This window comes from Echiichthys vipera, assembly GCF_963691815.1.
Source record: "Echiichthys vipera genome assembly, chromosome: 8".
NCBI lineage: Eukaryota > Metazoa > Chordata > Actinopteri > Perciformes > Trachinidae > Echiichthys > Echiichthys vipera.
This window is the reverse complement of record NC_139833.1, coordinates 21,934,695-21,953,073: the sequence shown is the minus strand read 5'-3', so window position 1 is coordinate 21,953,073 and position 18,379 is coordinate 21,934,695. Positions and strand designations below refer to the sequence as shown.

The 18,379-nt window shown below is 41.6% G+C and overlaps 1 protein-coding gene across 2 annotated transcripts in view; it reads right to left on the bottom strand.

The window, feature by feature from the left end:
• Positions 1 to 775: 775 nt before the first annotated feature.
• The window catches only part of LOC310950592 (protein MTSS 1-like), a 58,844-nt gene continuing 41,240 nt past the window's right edge, over positions 776 to 18,379 (bottom strand). The window contains exons 7-16 of one of the 2 annotated variants that reach the window (XM_083918490.1): positions 12,290 to 12,447; positions 11,974 to 12,081; positions 11,711 to 11,808; positions 10,008 to 10,269; positions 6,982 to 7,086; positions 6,338 to 6,583; positions 5,913 to 6,125; positions 4,957 to 5,116; positions 4,611 to 4,868; positions 776 to 4,364 (exon numbers count right to left, since the gene is read on the bottom strand). In XM_083918490.1, coding sequence (XP_083774616.1) covers positions 3,826 to 4,364; positions 4,611 to 4,868; positions 4,957 to 5,116; positions 5,913 to 6,125; positions 6,338 to 6,583; positions 6,982 to 7,086; positions 10,008 to 10,269; positions 11,711 to 11,808; positions 11,974 to 12,081; positions 12,290 to 12,447 — 2,147 coding nt within the window. In that variant the 3' untranslated portion in view covers positions 776 to 3,825. The remainder of the gene's footprint in view (positions 4,365 to 4,610; positions 4,869 to 4,956; positions 5,117 to 5,912; positions 6,126 to 6,337; positions 6,584 to 6,981; positions 7,087 to 10,007; positions 10,270 to 11,710; positions 11,809 to 11,973; positions 12,082 to 12,289; positions 12,448 to 18,379) is intronic. The other variant, XM_083918491.1, reaches the window with a different exon arrangement.

The window sequence follows — 18,379 nt, the reverse complement described above, 5'->3', positions numbered from 1 at the left end:
ACTAAGGCAAGCTGGTACAATTGAAACATGTTATGTCAAATGTCATAAGAAAAATAGTATGATGAAGATAATGCATTCTGTGGGTAACAGGGCTGGATAAGCTTTTGCTTCTCCCTTTCGGACCTGTAAATTGTATGATTTAAACTGAGACAACGTGTGATGGTAACTGATCTGACATGCCCGAAATAAACAAATAAATAATTTAAAAAAAAACATTAATTTATAGCTTAGACCTTAACTTTTCATTTGGTGCTGGTAAGAATATACTCGCATAAATGATGCTTCTGAGTAAAAAGTGTGCAAACCCGGATCTCTTCTACCTATGAACCTGCACAGGACAATATTTCCCACTCACTATCCCAGTTCAGAATGTGTTTGTGTAAAAGCTTTGTCACAAGCAACATGAGCACACAGATCATCGTGCAGTTACAATGTGCAAAAAACCCTTCACCTGATGACCAACTTTTAAGTCGACATAGATGAGACGTCCTAGAGGTGCTCCGAAAGTTTGAACAGGCATTTAGAGAGCTAATGCCGTCTGCCGATGATGGCTGTGTGATATGTTAGAAAGCTCCAGAACTGCTACTTCATGGACATTGAAGTGAGGTTGTTTAGTCAGCGATTTAGATTAGAGTCGAGTAATGAATGTGAGATGATAACTTACCGGTTAAAGATGTTTTTTGTTTGTTTGTTTTTTTCTGCCTGAAAGAAAAAAGTCAGGGAGCCAAAGCAAAATTTATATTTTTATTGTATTGCTAAAGCTGTCATTACACCAAAAATAACAACCTTTTACTTCCGGAAACAAACTGTTGAACTGTACAGGGACAGACAGAGAGCTCAACTCTCCTCGGGGGGAATAATAAGCTAAAAACTAAACCAGGTTTAACTTTACTTTCAAACCCTCACACACTATAAACTTCTCATTCATAGGATATACTGGCATTTGGCAACTCTGATACAATATATATTTATGCTATCAATTTAAATATGGAAATTAAAGGTTGATAATATATGTTTTAGACAGTTGGACGGCCAAAACAACAAACAAAAATATTAACATCATCAACAATATTAAGAACTGGGTTTCCAGAAACATCTAAGCAGTAATCTTATCTTAGTTGAACTTGTACAGGGTCATTTGTATGTGTGTGGCGCAGCCCTCTTCTAACACTTTGGATTTAATTCAGGCGCAGAGATGATATCTCTGCTTTTGTCATCCCTTTCATTCCTCATATGGTATATTTCCATAACATTAAACACAAAAAACATGTTTAAAATATAGAAACAAACTCAATTTTCTTGCTTAGATTTTTTTGGAAAGGCCAGCCATTGTGGGCAGCATGGCATTTGCTCACACCTACTGTTCAATAGCGTTTGAACTCAGTAAATAACTGGGGTACAAACGTTCAAGTTTAAATCACCCTCAGGGAACAGATTCACGTTTGCTTGTCACCATCTGTTCCGGCAAACTTCATATCACTTGTCTACTTTGAGTTCAGTTGCTCCTAAATATGACTTAAACACAAAAGTATTCATTTCTACAAATGATAAAATGATGATTCAGGCAAACTCATTGTGAAAAATGCACCAGAACTGACAGTGAACCTGGACTGGGCTCTGCATCCACTTGTCCCAAAATGTGACCTCATAATACTGATGCAGGCCTTTCCATTTAAAACCAAAACTTGTTTAACTTTTTTTGTGATAACTGCAGTGCAATTATGCACATGTGTGAAATAAGGGACTTGAATGAATGGTTGCAGGACGGTCGTGAACATTTCACTGATGAAACACATCATCAGACAGCACATGCATGGATAGACGAGACAACGCTATTACTCTGATATTTTATATACGTACAAAAATAGGTTGAGGGGAAAAGAGGGAGAGAAGAAGAAAATAAATTAAAAACCTGTGAGTTCTTGGACTAACTTGTATAACTATATAACATTTACATTAGTTTCATACATGTTATAGTAGCCGCAGTCTCACAGTGCTTCAACTGAAATGCAAATTGAAATAGAGATAGATACGACTAACTGGTTTCAGCCTAATGTCTTGCAGCGCTGCAGTCTGAGGAAGAGCCTCATACCTCCAAAACATCTTATCGTCCACATGAAACAGAATATCTTAATTTGTGTCTATGGTGATGCATTTTGTGATTTCCTAATTTTTAGGGAAACAAAATCTGTCACCTTTGATGCTGCTGCTGCAAAAATCAACAGAACCGGAGAGGGCAGATGTAAATCATCAAAAGAACATGAGCATGCATGCTTCTTGCGTTTCAAACAAGACAACACAGAGTTCAATATAACAGCAACCAGAAGGAACAAAAGCAGTATGCTTTTTACAACTCTACTCATAACTTTGAAAACATCAAAAAATATCTGTCCTTATTAACTTCTATAAAATGTTTAATATATATACATTTGATTTAACGTTTGATTTAATGTGGCACATCTGTACTTTGACATTTATTAGTAATGATGCTGAAGGGCTAATAAATGCTACAAAAAAGAATGCGCTAATATATAAACACAAACCTCTGAGGAGTTCTACAAAGCTCAGCATGTAGACTTTGCAGATTAAATGAGATTCATACTGGAAAGACATTATGATAAATGAAATTGTCGTGAATGAAATTCACAACAAAAAGGTAATGGAGTTTTGATGATTATTATATGAAATCAATAAAACAACCTGTATAAAGATGTGAAACGTTTGTGATTGTGGCACGGTGGAGGAGCACCAACACACTCCTCAGCGACAGAGACGTGCAAAATGTTTTACAGATCATGTAAATACTAAAGCTAAAACAACTTGCAGTGTCTGTTAATGTCACGGCATCAACCTTTTGACACTTAAGTCACACTGTAGTCCCCTACAAACTCAGGCTGCAACACAAAGGGCTCTCTGTGTTGGTCGTACTGCTGTGGTCATCCAGCGTATAGAAGTATTTCAACTGTGAGTGGAAGATAGCTTCGACAGCACAGTACCTTCCTGCAGAACATCAGGGCGTCCCTCCAAGTAAGCCGTCAATGCAGTTCAGGTGATGGTGCAATGGAAAATCACTGGAGCTCTTTTGATGCTGTGAAGTACCTGCATAAGTTATTAGGCTCCTTCTGCCAAGTCACTGGGCAGTTAGACCACTTATTTGTCCCACGATGGTACAACGCATTCCCTAAACAGTACACATATTATACACAGTGTCTTTTTACACCGAGGAGAGGCAGACACACTGTCCTTGTCCAACCCTCTGCTTCAGGAAGAATACTGGATACATGTGTGTAAAATATGTCTTCACTGTCCTCTTAAAGAAATGAACGTAATGCTACTCTGTCCTTTACACTGTCAGTACACAGCTATGGGCTCGGATTTGTAAAACCACTTTAGTGCTAGGCCAAAAACCTTTATTGGGTGACCTCATTTCTGTGGTCTTGTCCTCATTCTCTACAAAGATCTACCACTAGTGATACATTAAATTCCAAACAAATGTTTTAACATACCTGGCCTTACAGTATTTCTGAGGCACTGTAAGCCAAATCAGAAAATGTGAACCTGAACAACTTCATCTCTCTATATTTTCTATAGTGAGTCACAACAGGTGGCTTCTGCAGTGAGGAATTCTCACAGGTGAACATCTACAGGATGAGAAACACTACATGTCTAATAGGTGGAATGCATTTCTCATACTGGCACAAGAAGCCTTTTAAATCATTTCTATCAGCAACATATTTTCTAAAGCCTTCAACCTCATTTACAGACACAATGAAGGGAGAGCCTCACTCCTGTGACATGAGCTCACGTGTTTCTTGTGTTAGGTCATCATGCAATGCGTGGTGCGGAGCGGTCGTTGGTAAGGGTCCTCTTGAGCTTGACCCCTTTGCGGATGGCCACCAGCATGTTGCCTTCTAACTCTTCTCCTGCCTCCTCTCCTCCTCCTTCCTGCCCTACATCACTGTGAAGGTGCTGCTGGTTGAGCAGGGGTACGGTGGGAGGATTGGTCGTAGCTTGACCACTCCACGAAATCACAGGCAGCATGCCAGCATTCTCCCTTTTTGCACATGTTGGCGAATCTGGGCTTTCTTCTCCTCTTCCTCCTCCCATCTCCTCTGCTCCCCTGCTCCCATTAACTGCTCCAGACATATCCGGCACTGTGGGGATTTTTACAGGGATGACAGGCGTACGGATAGGGATGGGGCCTGCGCCCACAACTGAGCCTGAGCGGCGGGCGGAAGGCTTTGAAGAGGGGGTGCGGCGGATTGTGGCAACCCCAGGGGTGACGATAACTGGACCGTGGCCTGTAGAATAGGAGCCAGAGGCATTATGGGAACTGGATCCAGAATAAAATCCCTGACCTGGGCCTGCAATGAAATAACAAAAATTATGATTTAAACTATTTTACTAATAATAAAGTACATTTCAGTATATTATACAGAAGCTTTTGTGATTCATTAACAACAATAACAAGATACTAAAGGACATAAAGAGAAAGAGGAACAAAACATTTATTTAGTATGTTTAACATGATACCTGGCTTAAGTAAACAAAAGTAAAAATTGAAAGATCTAAGTGTACACATCCTATTGTGACATCAGTACAGTCTGTACCTGTAGGGGTAGGAGGATAAACCCCAGTGTGGATAGGTGTGGGGGGATAGGCCCCTGCAGAGTAGGTCCCCGCTCCATGATAAGGAGTCTGTGTGCTGGGCAGGCCAGCTGTGGAGGCTGGCCGTTTGCTCTGGAACATGAGTCGGTAGGACTGACTGATGTCACTGTTTCTGGGGATGGTGGAGGACTTATCAAAGTCAGAGTGCTGCTGTTCAGGCTCCTGATCTCCGGCCATTGAGAAATAGTCATAGTCTGAAACTAGAAAGAACAGAATGAGGTTAACAATGAGCTGATACAACAAGACATTGTATGTTATGATACTAAAAGAAAGAGTTTAGCAGTGTACCTTGTGAAGGTATTGTGTCTTCAGAGCAGCAGGGTGTGTTGGTCTGCGTGCTGTAGCCACTTGAACACTGGATGGAGTCTCTGCTGGACCTCTGAGTGTCCAGCTCCAGACCTCTGGATAATGCCAGTGCTAACTCTTCATGGGCCTCAATATCACCAGCCTAGAGCAATCACCCGAAAAAAAACAAAAAACATTTCACTGTTTGGATACAGCCAGACACAATTCATTAAAGCCATTAAAATCATTAGGTACAACTTAATGGGAACATGAGTTGTGGGAGGTTCATTCATGTGTTCCTTATGCCATGACTGCAAAAAAAAGTTGAATGTGAGGTCGCCTGAAACTTGGGCCCCACAGATGGCATTAAATATAGACTGACCTATGTTAATGTTTTTCTAATTATTTTCAATTACAGTGAAGAGCTTTGGTCTCTGCTTTTGTGTTGCAGAGCGCCTCATGTTTCAAAGCCAGACGTCATTTAATAACAGCTGGCTGAGGATGGAAGATTTGGTGGCTGCCTAGCAAGAATAAAAAAAAAAAGATGGCATTGCTTATTGTGCTTGGGGTGTCTGAAACAAGGGGCCTTAAAAAGTAAGGATTCCGATATTTTGTAGCAACTGCTGTAGCAAAGTACTGAAGTTTTCAAGCATAAAGACAAGACAGACTATCTGAAATCATACTGAGCTCTTTTGCATCTAACAACATACAGTAAACCAGCAAAAGATAAATCAGACGATCCAACTATTAATAAAGACTATATATTAACACTAAGTACCAAGTGTCTATTTGGTTTTAGACTAACTGGAGAAAGAAGAAGAAAGTAAGAAGAAAGTAATGCAAGTAAAGTAAAAGAAGGTAAGAGAAAAAGCAGAACAAAAAAGCAAATATGTGCAGTTAAAAACTAAAATGGGCGAGAGATTGGCTAAATAAAGGCAGAGACCGAGACTAAATCTGACCTTGAGAGGTGCAGCCACAGTTCCTTTCTTCTCCTCCACTGATGCTGCTGATGTTTGTAGTGCAGCCAGAGCTTGAGCTGAGGTTGAGGTCAAGGCCGGGCTGCTATTACTCACACTACCATTATTGGCCATTACAACTGGGGTCTCTTTGTCCTTCTTCCTCCTCAGTGTGTTGACCATCGGCTGGTCATAAGGGCCTGGCTTAGCCCAGTCCTGTAAATACAGACATGATCATGAAGTGTTCACTGTCGATACTTCACATTTTGATGAGCACCTAAAAAACCTTTCCCTCCTTTTTTTGAGCTGCAGGTTTAAAGTATAAAAGAAGAAAACTGATGAACAACAACAGCAAAATATGAAAAAAAGCTTGCATGTTGAACAAAGGAGGATGAAGTTGATCATCGAGACCGAGGTGATGAACAAACCTTCCAGCTGGGGACTCGTGATGAAGGCACCATGGGGGAGCCCAATGTTCCGTTTTGAGGGTGGTCTGGCAGCAAGGCGGAGGCTGGACGTGACCATGAACGAGTGGGGCAGGAGGAGGTGGTGTAGGATGAGGAGGAAGGAGGGAAGAAGGGAAAGGCAGTGCCTGACGCTGAGCCCAAACTCCCCCCGTTGCTATGCATGTAGGGGGAACTGGCCGGACTGTAGTGGTCAAAACCGTTGGACAGCTGGATGTGTGCACGTCGGTGGGAGGAGGGATGATAACAGAAACCGACAAAATAGAACAAACAGAGAATGGGGTAAATTATGGAAATGATAAACAGTGGAAAATAAAAAAACAAAACAGACCACATGATTGAGGAGAAATCATTCAAAGGAACACAAAAATAATAACTGATGTCTTCAATACAGAACAAAGGAAATGGTCACAGATGCTGAACTGAATGGAAACTGGAGAAACTGGTGCATGTGCTGGGGAGTTTGAAGGTTTGAAGGAGATAAACTGAAGTCGATGCAATGAACAGCCAAGTTTGGACTTTGATATGCGGAAGCTGTGGTGCGTGATGCTGGTACACTTTTTACTGTGAAAGAGGGGTAAGGGTCTTGGTGGATGAGTGTGTTTCACCTTGTCAGTAGCGGGCTGAGGTGCACTAGCGGCAGCTAGAGGAGAGGGGTCACTGTGGAGCTGCCCAGTCTCTGATACCTCAGAGGACCTGGAACTGGGACAAGGCTGGGACAGCGAGGGCAGAATCAAGCAGACAGAGGGACGAGACCAGAGGGACGAGGGGAGGGGATTGAGACAGACAGAGGGGAAGAATTGCAAAGACAGACATGTCCGCAGGTAGACAGAGAGAAGCACTTTGTTAGAGAGCACAGGCAACTTTTCCACAGCTGTCAGCAGTTAGTGAAGAGTACAGCCAAGTGACTACAGAGGTTCTAGAGAGGATGCACTGGAGTCATACCAGCATTTACTGCATGGGCATCAGCAGTGTTGGAGCTTTGTTAAAGGGATGCACAGGCAAAGTTCTTCTATTTTAGGAAATTGAAAGTATCCTCACAACGTGTGACAAATTATATTTAAAGGATCTACAGTATTAGCCCTGGTTATTTTTATTAACATTAGTAATTAGCTTATTTATCAATTCTTTAAAAGTTCTCTAACCTTTAATCTTCTTTTTTTGAATGTATTAATCCATGTACCGTTCATTTGACAAAGTAGGTCCACTTTTACTGTATTTCTCAGGGAAAAATCAGTAACAAAAAGGAGGCGAGGCAGAGATACAAAGACATTAAGATACAGAATATGACTAAGCTCATACAGACCACTGGGTGGCAGATAGAGATGGGGCAACACATAAGTTTTTCTCTGTGTTTTTGTTCCTTACTGCTCTACAATGATGTAAGCTATCTCCCTAACCACTAATAGGGTCTGCTGGACTAATGTTTGCATGTCATGCCTGTCACGATAACAAATTTTGCTGGGCAATACATGTCAAAGATCAATAAATAAACATCACTGCGGCCATTCGGTTTGAACCTGAAGTGCTCCCACATGGCGGCTGTGGCGTTGGGCTTTGAAATCAATTCCATCTTTGTTTTTATACCTCCAAATCTCAACTAGCGTGTCCTCTAACCTGGGCTATAGTCCTGCAGCACTCTGGGTAATGCCAGGGGTCAGCCTCCCCACAAAGAGTCTGTGCGGCTGACAAGTGACTGACACGACACGACACAAGGGTTAACTCCTCATTACGTTATGGAAGCGAGAGGGGTCAGAGGAAACAGATGCACCGGAGTGAAAACTCTTGTCATCTCTTATGATACAGACTCTTCGGGGACACCAGGAAAATGGAAAAATGGAAATTATCGCGGCTGGAAAAGTAATCAAGCTCATTAAAAGTCATGCGATTGATTCATTTATTGCTTATTGCGACAGGTCTATACAATATAATGTAACCTCTAACTTGACCAAATATTGAAATTGGATATGGCTTAATCTCCTCATTCCTCAGTTCTTGGAAATGTCCGACAAAAATAACTGGAGTAAATACATTTTTTGGAGCAATCTTTTGGAGCCCGAAAAGTTAGTAGGTAAACAGTGTGTAAATGTGTAGGTAAATGTGTACTTGAAGGGTTGATAAATGCCATTTGAGCTAATCAGCATTGGTAGATGCCTACAGAACATGAACATGATTCACAAAAAATGTCTGCAGGCAGCTTTGTCAGTGTGGCTGCTGTAGAACAGTTAGCACTGCCCCTTGTGTCAATTTCGCCATTCTAAGGGCAGACTCAGCAATAACCAGCTAAACTAGTTTACAAACCTATTGCGTGGGCCCCTAATCCTACAGTCAACGAGAAAAACATTTATCAGATTTGTCATTTGGGATGGTTGTGGGATGGTCGAAATGTTTACAAAACTATGCTTCCAGTTATGACCTTCAACTACACACAGACTAAATAGAGAGAATGCAGACAAAAACAAAGTTAAATTAATGTTTAGCAATTTTGTGTCTCAATTTTTTTAATTACATTTTTGTATTTCATCAGATTGAAAAAAAAGATAGATATTGGCTGCATTAGATATTGGCTTTTGTGCTACCCTGCTTTCTAAATACGGGCAGTGGCCATTGAAAAACCCATATTGCTTGGCCAATGACCACTCTTAATAATATGATATGCAATCCATGTCTATAGAAAAATCATCTTTTTGCATACTGCCCTCTAGAATGAGAAGAGGAGTTAGGGCCAGTCACAAAACAGAATCCTCCATAGGGTATTGAAAATGGATGGACATAAGAGAAAACCACATCAAAACAAATTTAAGCCATGGCCGGCCTTTTTGACCCTTGGTTGAGGAGTAAGCTCCTGTAAACCCTGTTTAGCCATGAGACTGTTGTAACTACACCATGAATGAGGCAAGGAGAGGGCTGATTCCTCCGACTGTTCTGTAAATGGGTCAGATATAGACTTGCCAAACTACCTTCACTGCAACATAAAAACTTGGAGTCTGACTCTACCAATGTGTTCTGGAAGAGGGAACTCTGGTTGCTGGAGTTCTTTCTAAATGTCAGATAGTGCAGCCGCTTCTCATGGTTGATCTAAAACCACAAACCCCACACAGATAATTCTCTGGACTATCACATTGAGCATTATCTGAAATCTTGTGTCAGATGGTTGGATATAACTGACAGAATGAGACCTGCTGATAGAGACGCAATCTCAGTGGCCGTAAAATATACTGTTGACACTGTAACATGTCATTTAACTGTAATACATTTAATGAAAATACAACACACAGCATGCTCGAGCCAAACCACAGTCTGTCACAGCGGTCGACTCTTTATTAGAAGGATGGGGCTGACCTGTTTTGCCCTTGGCTAGAATGGAGGCAGACTCATTTCCTGCACATTTATGCTATAATAATAATAATAGCAGTGAAATGACTTCACCATGATCACATACACTTACTTCTGCCAGTTAACTGCCTCTTATAGCTCAGAAAATGTGTAAGAAAAGTGCTGTGTGCGTTTTCCCTTTGACTACAATGACTTCGTAATCATACAGCGATGTGGTTTCATAGCACTGTCTCAACCTTGTGTATACACGTAGAGGCTAAATTATGGTTCAGAGTGGACAGCTGAGGGTTTTTCTTACCTTTGTTTCAGCTGCCATGGGCGAAGATGATTTGGACGTGTATTGGTCGTGCGATGAAGAAATGAAGCCCGAGTCGTGGGAGGAGATGCTAGAAAGCCGGGCTGGGGCCTGCTGGGGTAGCGTGGAGCTACGGTGCCGATGGCGGGGGTGATGGTGGTGAAAGAGGTGGTGTGAGGAAGAGGAGGAAGAAGAGGAGGAAGGAGAATGAGAGTGAGAGCCACTGGATCCCCTGGAGTCACTACTGTTAACGCTGTTCAGACTACTGTAAAAGGGGGAAGGAGTGAGGGATGAGGGATGAGGGGAGGACAGGGACAGGCGGGGTAAAGAGAATCAAGTGCACCCAAAGACATGGATTTAAAGAGGAAGGTTGGATGAGAAAGAGATAAAAGAATAAAAGGGGGGGCGGGGATGAAGGCAGGGGATTGGGGAGAGACAGGGTGGGAAACAATTAACACAGCACACCAAGATGCAGCAGGCAGTGACTGAGGCCAATCCAGTCAAAACAAAACAACGTAAGAGGCGTGACATCATAATGACTATAATTTAAGGCAGGAAATCACAGGATTTCATGGCTTTGAGAATATTCACACAGAACACTCATGAAAGGCAAAACAGCAGAAACACTGGGTCCAATTAATGTGTGAAGTGAGAATTGAAAACAACTATTTGAATATCTGAAGCAGATATTACAACGGCATATTGAAAAAAATGTAAATCTGATACAATAATCAAATCATGTATGAACTTGACAACTAAATGCACAAAAACAAAGCAACATGACATCTAGTTTAAGCTTCCAGTGCTAAAAATTAGAGACAATTATGAATCGCAAAGCATTAAAATCATAAAAGCGTCCGTCTCAAGACAAAAGAAAAACATCTGTTTTATTGTGGAATATTAAACGGATCATCTATAGCAGGTTTATAATGTTTTCAGAGCCTTTAAACATTATGACTTAAAAGATAATGTAATGTCTTGATTCAATCATAGAAAAGCCATACAATTTGACATATGTAAAGCAATACACAACCCAGATCGCACAGAGAGAAGCGCACAGAAAGCAGGGAGGACAGACAGTAGAAAACTTGGTCTGAACAGCTAAAAAACTAAAAGTGGGCTTATTTGTAAATTCTTTAAAAGTTCCCTAACCTTTAATATTCTTTTTAAAAATGTATTAATCCATGTACCGTTCATTTGACAAAGTAGGTCCACTTTTACTGTATTTGTGAAAGAAAATCAGTAACAAAAAGGAGGTGAGGCAGAAATACAAAGACACTAAGATAAAGAATTTGACTAAGTTCATACTGACCACTGGGTGGCAGATAGAGATTGGGCAACACAAACGTTTTTTTCTCCTTGTCCTTGTTCCTTGCTGTGCTACATTGATGTACGCTGTTTCCATAACCACTAATAGGGTCTGCAGGACAAATGTTTGCATGTTATGCTACAATATAATGTAATCTCTAACTTGACCAAATATAGACATTGGATACGGCCTCATCTCCTCAATCCTCAGTTCTTGGTAATGGCTGACGAAAATAACTGTAATTTACTGGAGTAAATTATTTTTTGAAGCACACTGGAGCATAAAAAGTTAGTAGGTAAACAGTGTGTAAATGTGTAGGTAAATGTGTTCTTTAAGGACAAGCATCCCTTTCACTTATGTATGGATGTGAGTCTTGTGATTGGCTGCAGGAGCCTACCTGCACATGCTAGACTTCCTGGACATAGTGGTGCTGGGGGATGAGGGTGGCGTTTGATATGACCAACCGTAGTCTGAGCCCTTAAGGTCCAAGATCACCTGAGAGAGTGGAAAATATTAAACTTAACTAAACTAAACAGCTTAATTAATCCAAGGTAGGTAACCCCTTAAAAAACAATAAAAAGGGTCTTACAGGACCGAAAGTATGTATTGTGACAGTGAGATGAAGGTCAGTTATTTAAGCACATAGATAGTTTTCCTCACCTGTTCACTAGCAGGGGGAAGCTTGTGTGGGTCAGAGGTCAGGGCTTTGAGGTCATCAGAGATAGCCTGGAGATGGGTGACCTCTCCCAACATAGAAATCTCCTCATCCTAAAATAATAAATTGCAGAGAGAGTGTGCAGAGATTGGTGTGTGGAAGGGATAAACTAAGTAATATCCATGTAGTGGGGCATTAGAATGCATCTTTACAGTCTGTAGGATTAAAAGAAAAAGCAAAGACGCTGAGGAGTGAGGTGACTTTCCCTTGTTCACCAAGTGCTTTCTCAAGGCTTATTTCTCTCCGTCTCGCTGCACTCACCACTACAGGCCGCAGCATGGCGACGAAGCAGCAGAACCTCTGCCTGTCCTCTATAAGGGCCTTCCTCAGGGCCTGTTTCTCCGTCTCTTCCAGCAGAATGTATTTATCACTGACATCCTGCATGGCGCTGTCCAGCTGGGGTTGGATATCCCCACGACCTTGGAAACAAAATGGACACAAACATAATATTATTACAGTTATATAAAAATTACCCAGGCACAAGAAAAAACATGACAGTGACTATTTTTTTTACTTCACAAGGGACTGAGATATAGAATAGAGTTCTGCTACTGTAACGTGCATGAATAGTCACATTATTATTTGATAATGTAGCAATGAAATTAGGAGTTTTTGATTTTCATATCTTCTCTCTGGTGTTGGCTTGGATGGTTACTTCTGCTCTACATGTTCATCTTTCATTGTGGACGTGGCTATCTTCACTGCTAGCATTTGAATATCCTCACTACTTTTTGGCTATCTCCTCCGCATGAAGGGCCACTCTTGTCACAGAAGTGTTCCCTGTCTCCTGTTCAGAGGCGGCGTGACGGTTATCTACATTAGGGTAATCAGCTGCTTGTGTTGGACTTCGATCCATTATGCACAAACAGACACAATAGACAGGGTTAAGAAAGACTGTGAATGGATGACAAGTGTGCTAGGTATCTCCAAGACCATCTGCCCCTTGTGCTGTCAATGTGCGTTGGAATATGCATATGTTAATCCAGGTATGTCTTTGGGCAGTTGCCGTCCCAAGGTTACCCTCAGCACAAAGAAGCACACAGTGCTGATGTTGTGTGTGTGGTTGCATACATTCTGTAGGTGAGTGTGCGGCTCTAAGAGAGGATACCCTGAAGCCGAATCAAGTCCTCTTGAGTTCTCTAAAGGAGGCAGGAAGGCTGGCGACTGCCATACAACATACAGTGGGTCTCACAGGCATTATCTAACCACTTCACACACACGCACACACACACACACGCACACACACACACACACACACGCACGCACACACACGCACACTTGACTTGACTTTGAAACATCAAGGTTAAACCCACAGTGAACAACTCTGTGGTCTGTCTGTCTGCTCTCATGTCTGGGCAAAGATAACAAACTGGCGTCGTTCGTCAGCATTTGACATTCGGCTCTATATCAAGGAAATCAGAAGAAAAGAAACACGGATAATGTTACCCAGCCAAATTAGCTTTACCTCAAATTTAAAACAGAGATGTGTGCTATATACCGTATGTTACACATGATACAGCATGTTAGAAGCTCTGTTTCCACTGCTTTATCTCTCCATCAGTTGACTAGACCACAATACAAATGACATTTAGCAAAAGCTTCAAGGGCAAACAAAAAGATCAAGTTGATGGAAAAGCACCAAATGGAAACGCTTACCATCATTATGTGCCCACTAACAAAATGTTCAGCTAACATTACTCATACAGAGACATGAGTAATGTATAGATATTTTAGTCACTTACATGCAGTGTGATTGTTGATATCAGGTGAAGTATAACTCGGAATTATATATTATGTCTTTTTCCTTTCTCTGAAAGTGTGACATATTCTATGTAATGTATATATGCCTCACAGCCGATGCTCAGCCACTGTTCAGACAGGCTGTGTGGATGCTCCAACCTGTCAACATGTGCGCCAGAAAAAGAAAGCAGGTTCGGCTGCTGGTGCAAACTGTTTGGCCTGGATGTTACTTACTGACTAGTATACCAACAACACAAAACAAAATAAAAGAAGTCCAGTGTAGACAATCCTTAGAACTTGATGGTTGTTGACAAAATAAGACAAACTGAGGGAGGGAATCCATTTACCAAGCTTGGTTTGGTGACTGTAAGGCTGGGGGGGAATGTGAGTTATGTGGTCATTTATGCCAATTCCTACTATATTACACGATGGAGACCATGATGAAGTAAGGCAGACTGTAGAAAGTCCAAATTGCAGTATATATTTTCAGGCTTATATAGATCCAAGGCCACTTATTGCGCAGACAAGTATACAATTACATTGTACAAGGCTTTGTGGAGAACTGGCAGTAGAGAGGCAGAGAGGGCTAGAGAGGCCTCAGTCATTAGTCTGGTTTCCACTGCAGGACCAAACTCATTATTATTCACTTCCCTCCAGGCAAAATTAATCTTTTTCCATCTTGTTGCCAAGGAAATTATCTGTAAGCTGGGCTGACATTTCAAATAATGTTTTAATCACTAGTTATAAACAGCTAGTCCTTACCCCAAGTGAAGGAGTTCAAGTACCTCGGGATCTTGTTCACGAGTGAGGGGACGATGGAGTGTGAGTTTGGCCGGAGAATTGGAGCAGCGGGGGCGGTGTTGCAGTCGCTCTACCGCACGGTTGTGACGAAAAGAGAGCTGAGCCGGAACCGGTCAATCTTCGGAACCGATCAATCTTCGTTCCTACCCTCACCTATGGTCATGAGAGCTGGGTCATGACCGAAAGAACGAGGTCACGGGTACAAGCGGCCGAAATGGGTTTTCTCAGGAGGGTGGCTGGAGTCTCCCTTAGAGATAGGGTGAGAAGTTCAGCCATCCGTGATGAACTTGGAGTAGAGCCGCTGCTCCTTTTGCGTTGAAAGGAGCCAGTTGAGGTGGTTCGGGCATCTAGTAAGGATGCCACCTGGGCACCTTCCTAGGGAGGTGTTCCAGGCACATCCAGCTGGGAGGAGGCCTCGGGGAAGACCCAGGACTAGGTGGAGAGATTATATCTCCACGCTGGCCTGGGAACGCCTTGGGATCCCCCAGTTAGAGCTGGTTAATGTGGCCCGGGAAAGGGAAGTTTGGGGTTCCCCCGCTAAAGCTGCTGCCCCCGCGACCCGACCCAGGATAAGCGGATGAAGATGAGATGAGATGAGATGAGTCAATCGTTATTGAAAGGTAATGCAAAAAATAAAATAAAATCGTGAATCAAGTGCATCTATAAAGTACTATGGTGCGATGCTCAATACCTGCCGGTTAGAGAAATTGAGAAATATTCTTGTCACATCACAGTCATGTTTTCATCAACTCTGTTTAAGATGGATAAAAAACATTATAAACTTTAGGAGTTAGTTGGCCTCGACATAGAGAAGTAGCTTTTCATGTCCCAAAGCCAGTGATGCTGTGCTGTCTCTTGGCATGAAATAAAATGAGGGAATGTAGTGTCTTCTGGTTTTCTCCCACTAGTTCAAGTCTTGGCAGACTGTATTCTCCTTATAACCACAGCGGGTTTGGAAAGAAGCTACTGTAAGTTGAGGCACTTTGTCTGAGACAGAAAGCCAAATATTTTCTTTGTTGCCGTTTTGGTAGTTCCCATGAGTATCTTGAGTATTGCTTAACATTATCACTATCAGTGTCCCATTACTCATGTACTTCTGTTAAAGATCCACCCATGAAAAACAAAGATCATCCCTTCACTTAATTAGTACATGAAATAGTAATATTCTAGTTCAGCCCTTTAAAAGTAAATCATGAGGTCATCAATTCCAGGTATGCAAACGCTTATGATACTAGCTCATGTGGAAAGTGACCATAAAGGGTAAATATTATAAACTAGCCATTATAAAAAGCCATTGTCATTACTCAATCAGCTTGAGGCAGACATCAATGTTGATGTAAGAGACATGATAGCAGGGACACACACACACAGGAACACACATGTGTGCTGAGACAATGAAGGCACATCATGGCATGAGATGTCGACTTGCGGTAAAGCAGAGGGGTTGTTAGAGCTGAACTGAATACATTCTCGGTCTCTGAGCCATAACTTGTGCAACTATGTGAATGGCAAGGCCCTGATTGCTACTTCCTCTTCCTCTTCAACCACAGACAAACACTGAGGTTCATTGAGGGTCAATGGGCACTGACTGCGCTATAAACAAATCCACCCTGACACATTATTCACAAGCCGTTTTAGTGTTCAATTGAGGACAATTAGGGCTTGTGACATATAATGCAGACTGATTTTATGGGATACCCTCCCTAAGGATGACTAGTGATTGTGTAATGTGTGTGTATGCCTGTTAATTGAACCAACACACCATCCAAACTATGGCAACATCAAAACAAAATAAACGCTGTGTTGCAGTCTTGTGTATCACGTTTTAGGTAAAAACATTAAATCTTCTGAATATTCTATAGTTGTTTTTACCAAACTCAACTTGCCAGAAATTTAGTGACTAAGCTCAGATAAAATTTGGTGGGGTTCCACACAGTCTGCACACATACATGTGCAAGCACAGAAATGAGATTAGCTTCTTCAGCTTTCACATGACCGATGATTACATTAGGTTGCAGTCACAGGTTGTTACTTAGCAAGGCCTGAGTCTCAGGTCAGAAAAACACCCTCACAAGACACAAAAACATCAGGTATACACCAAAATAAGCAGACACCTGGGGTGATATTTCTGTGCGTAAATAAGATGCTGCAGGGACATATTTCTGTAGGCTGACCCTAAGGTTAGCATCTCCCTGGTTCATTTGACAAAAAGGGATTTTCCCCTTGGATTTTGGATTATGGCAGAAATGAGTTCTGTACTCAACAAAGGTTTATGATACCTTTTGTTCAGCAAGATAATCTTCATAAATGAACACTGCTGATGTTTAAGGTCCCCAACAACCTCTGTAGTCTCAGAGCAGCCGTTTGTTAGCAGCCGTTTGTTAGCAACCGTTTGTTAGCAACTGCGGGCTTCAAAAGTCATGAGTGAACATATTTCTATTGTAGAATAAATATGTGAAAATATCTTGAGCTTGTGTTAACCACAATATAAAGTTCTTGCTTCTAGCAGGTGCCTTGAGCAATTTACCATCACCTGATGTCACACATGTGGTTGCTGTAAATATGATTAAATGTAAAGTTACAATTTTCTAATCATCTGCTTTTAATGACTTTTCAATTACAATTCTTGAGTGTGTACAAGTTGAAGTCAAAAGAAAGAAAATCCGAAACAATTTAAACAAGGGTTAAAGCCAGAAACTATTTGTGAGCCGGAAAAGTTGTCCAGGACGAAATGTGTATAATGTATTGAAGTATTTTCTGAATTTAAAACGGCTCTATGCTTGAAATCAGGCATTGTGCTTGAGAACTTTAAGCCTAGCTTAAAGCATCGAAATCTGAAGTCGAAAGTTTTGTTCTGGCAAGACCTTTTATTGGTTTTGTAACCAGGTGGCTCTTTGAAGACAAAATATGCGTATGCGCGAGCGGAGCAAAGGAAGAAAAAAAAAAACCAGCGTGGAGCACACTTAAGGCGGACACCAGAGAGCTGATTAAAAAAAAAAAAAAAAAAAAAGACAGAAATGGACAAGTAAAGCAGAAGGAGCCACCAACGGGACAATTTAGAACCTGAATCTATCTCAAGTCTACTGAGGCCTCCACATCACCTCCTTTCCTCTCTTTCTTCTTCAGACCACAGCATGGTTTTATTATTACTGTGATATTGATACAAAAAAGATATTCGCTTTTCTGTGCTAACTCAGGTGGGTCGGAGCAAAGGCCTGGGTATATAGCACACGTCTGTTTCTTGTTTAATTTATTACTGCAGGTGCTCAACAACATATGAACCCAGACCTTTGACCCAGAACGTTAAATGAGAGGCGCCATACCAATACAAAGGAGAGGAGATAGAAGAGGCAACAATCAAAAGGCTTGACCCTGGCTTTCAGTACTCTTAAGAAAATCCTATAGGGGACCACAGATTCCCATCTTAATGTGCCAATATTGAGCGGAAACAATAGACTGTAAACAATAACTGGCATATCTGTGTAGGAAAATATTTAATTTGTGCATAAATCTCAAATCTATGGTGGCTTCTTCACAATGCAAGTGAGATGCTTGATTAAGCATTATAGCGTAAGCAACAACCTGGACAGTGTGTCTGTTCCACAAACTGGCTTACCTAGATTGTCAGCTGCAGTGCAGTGTGAGGAGAAGGATGGTATTAGAAACACAGGTGGACAGGAAAAGAAAAAAGATCCAAGAGTGCCAGCACTTAACACTAATGCATCACTTAAGGTGCGGTCCTGTGTGTCTCGATGCCATGCAATGTAGGACTGTAAAGCAAAACAATGCACCAATATGTTTTTAGTGCAA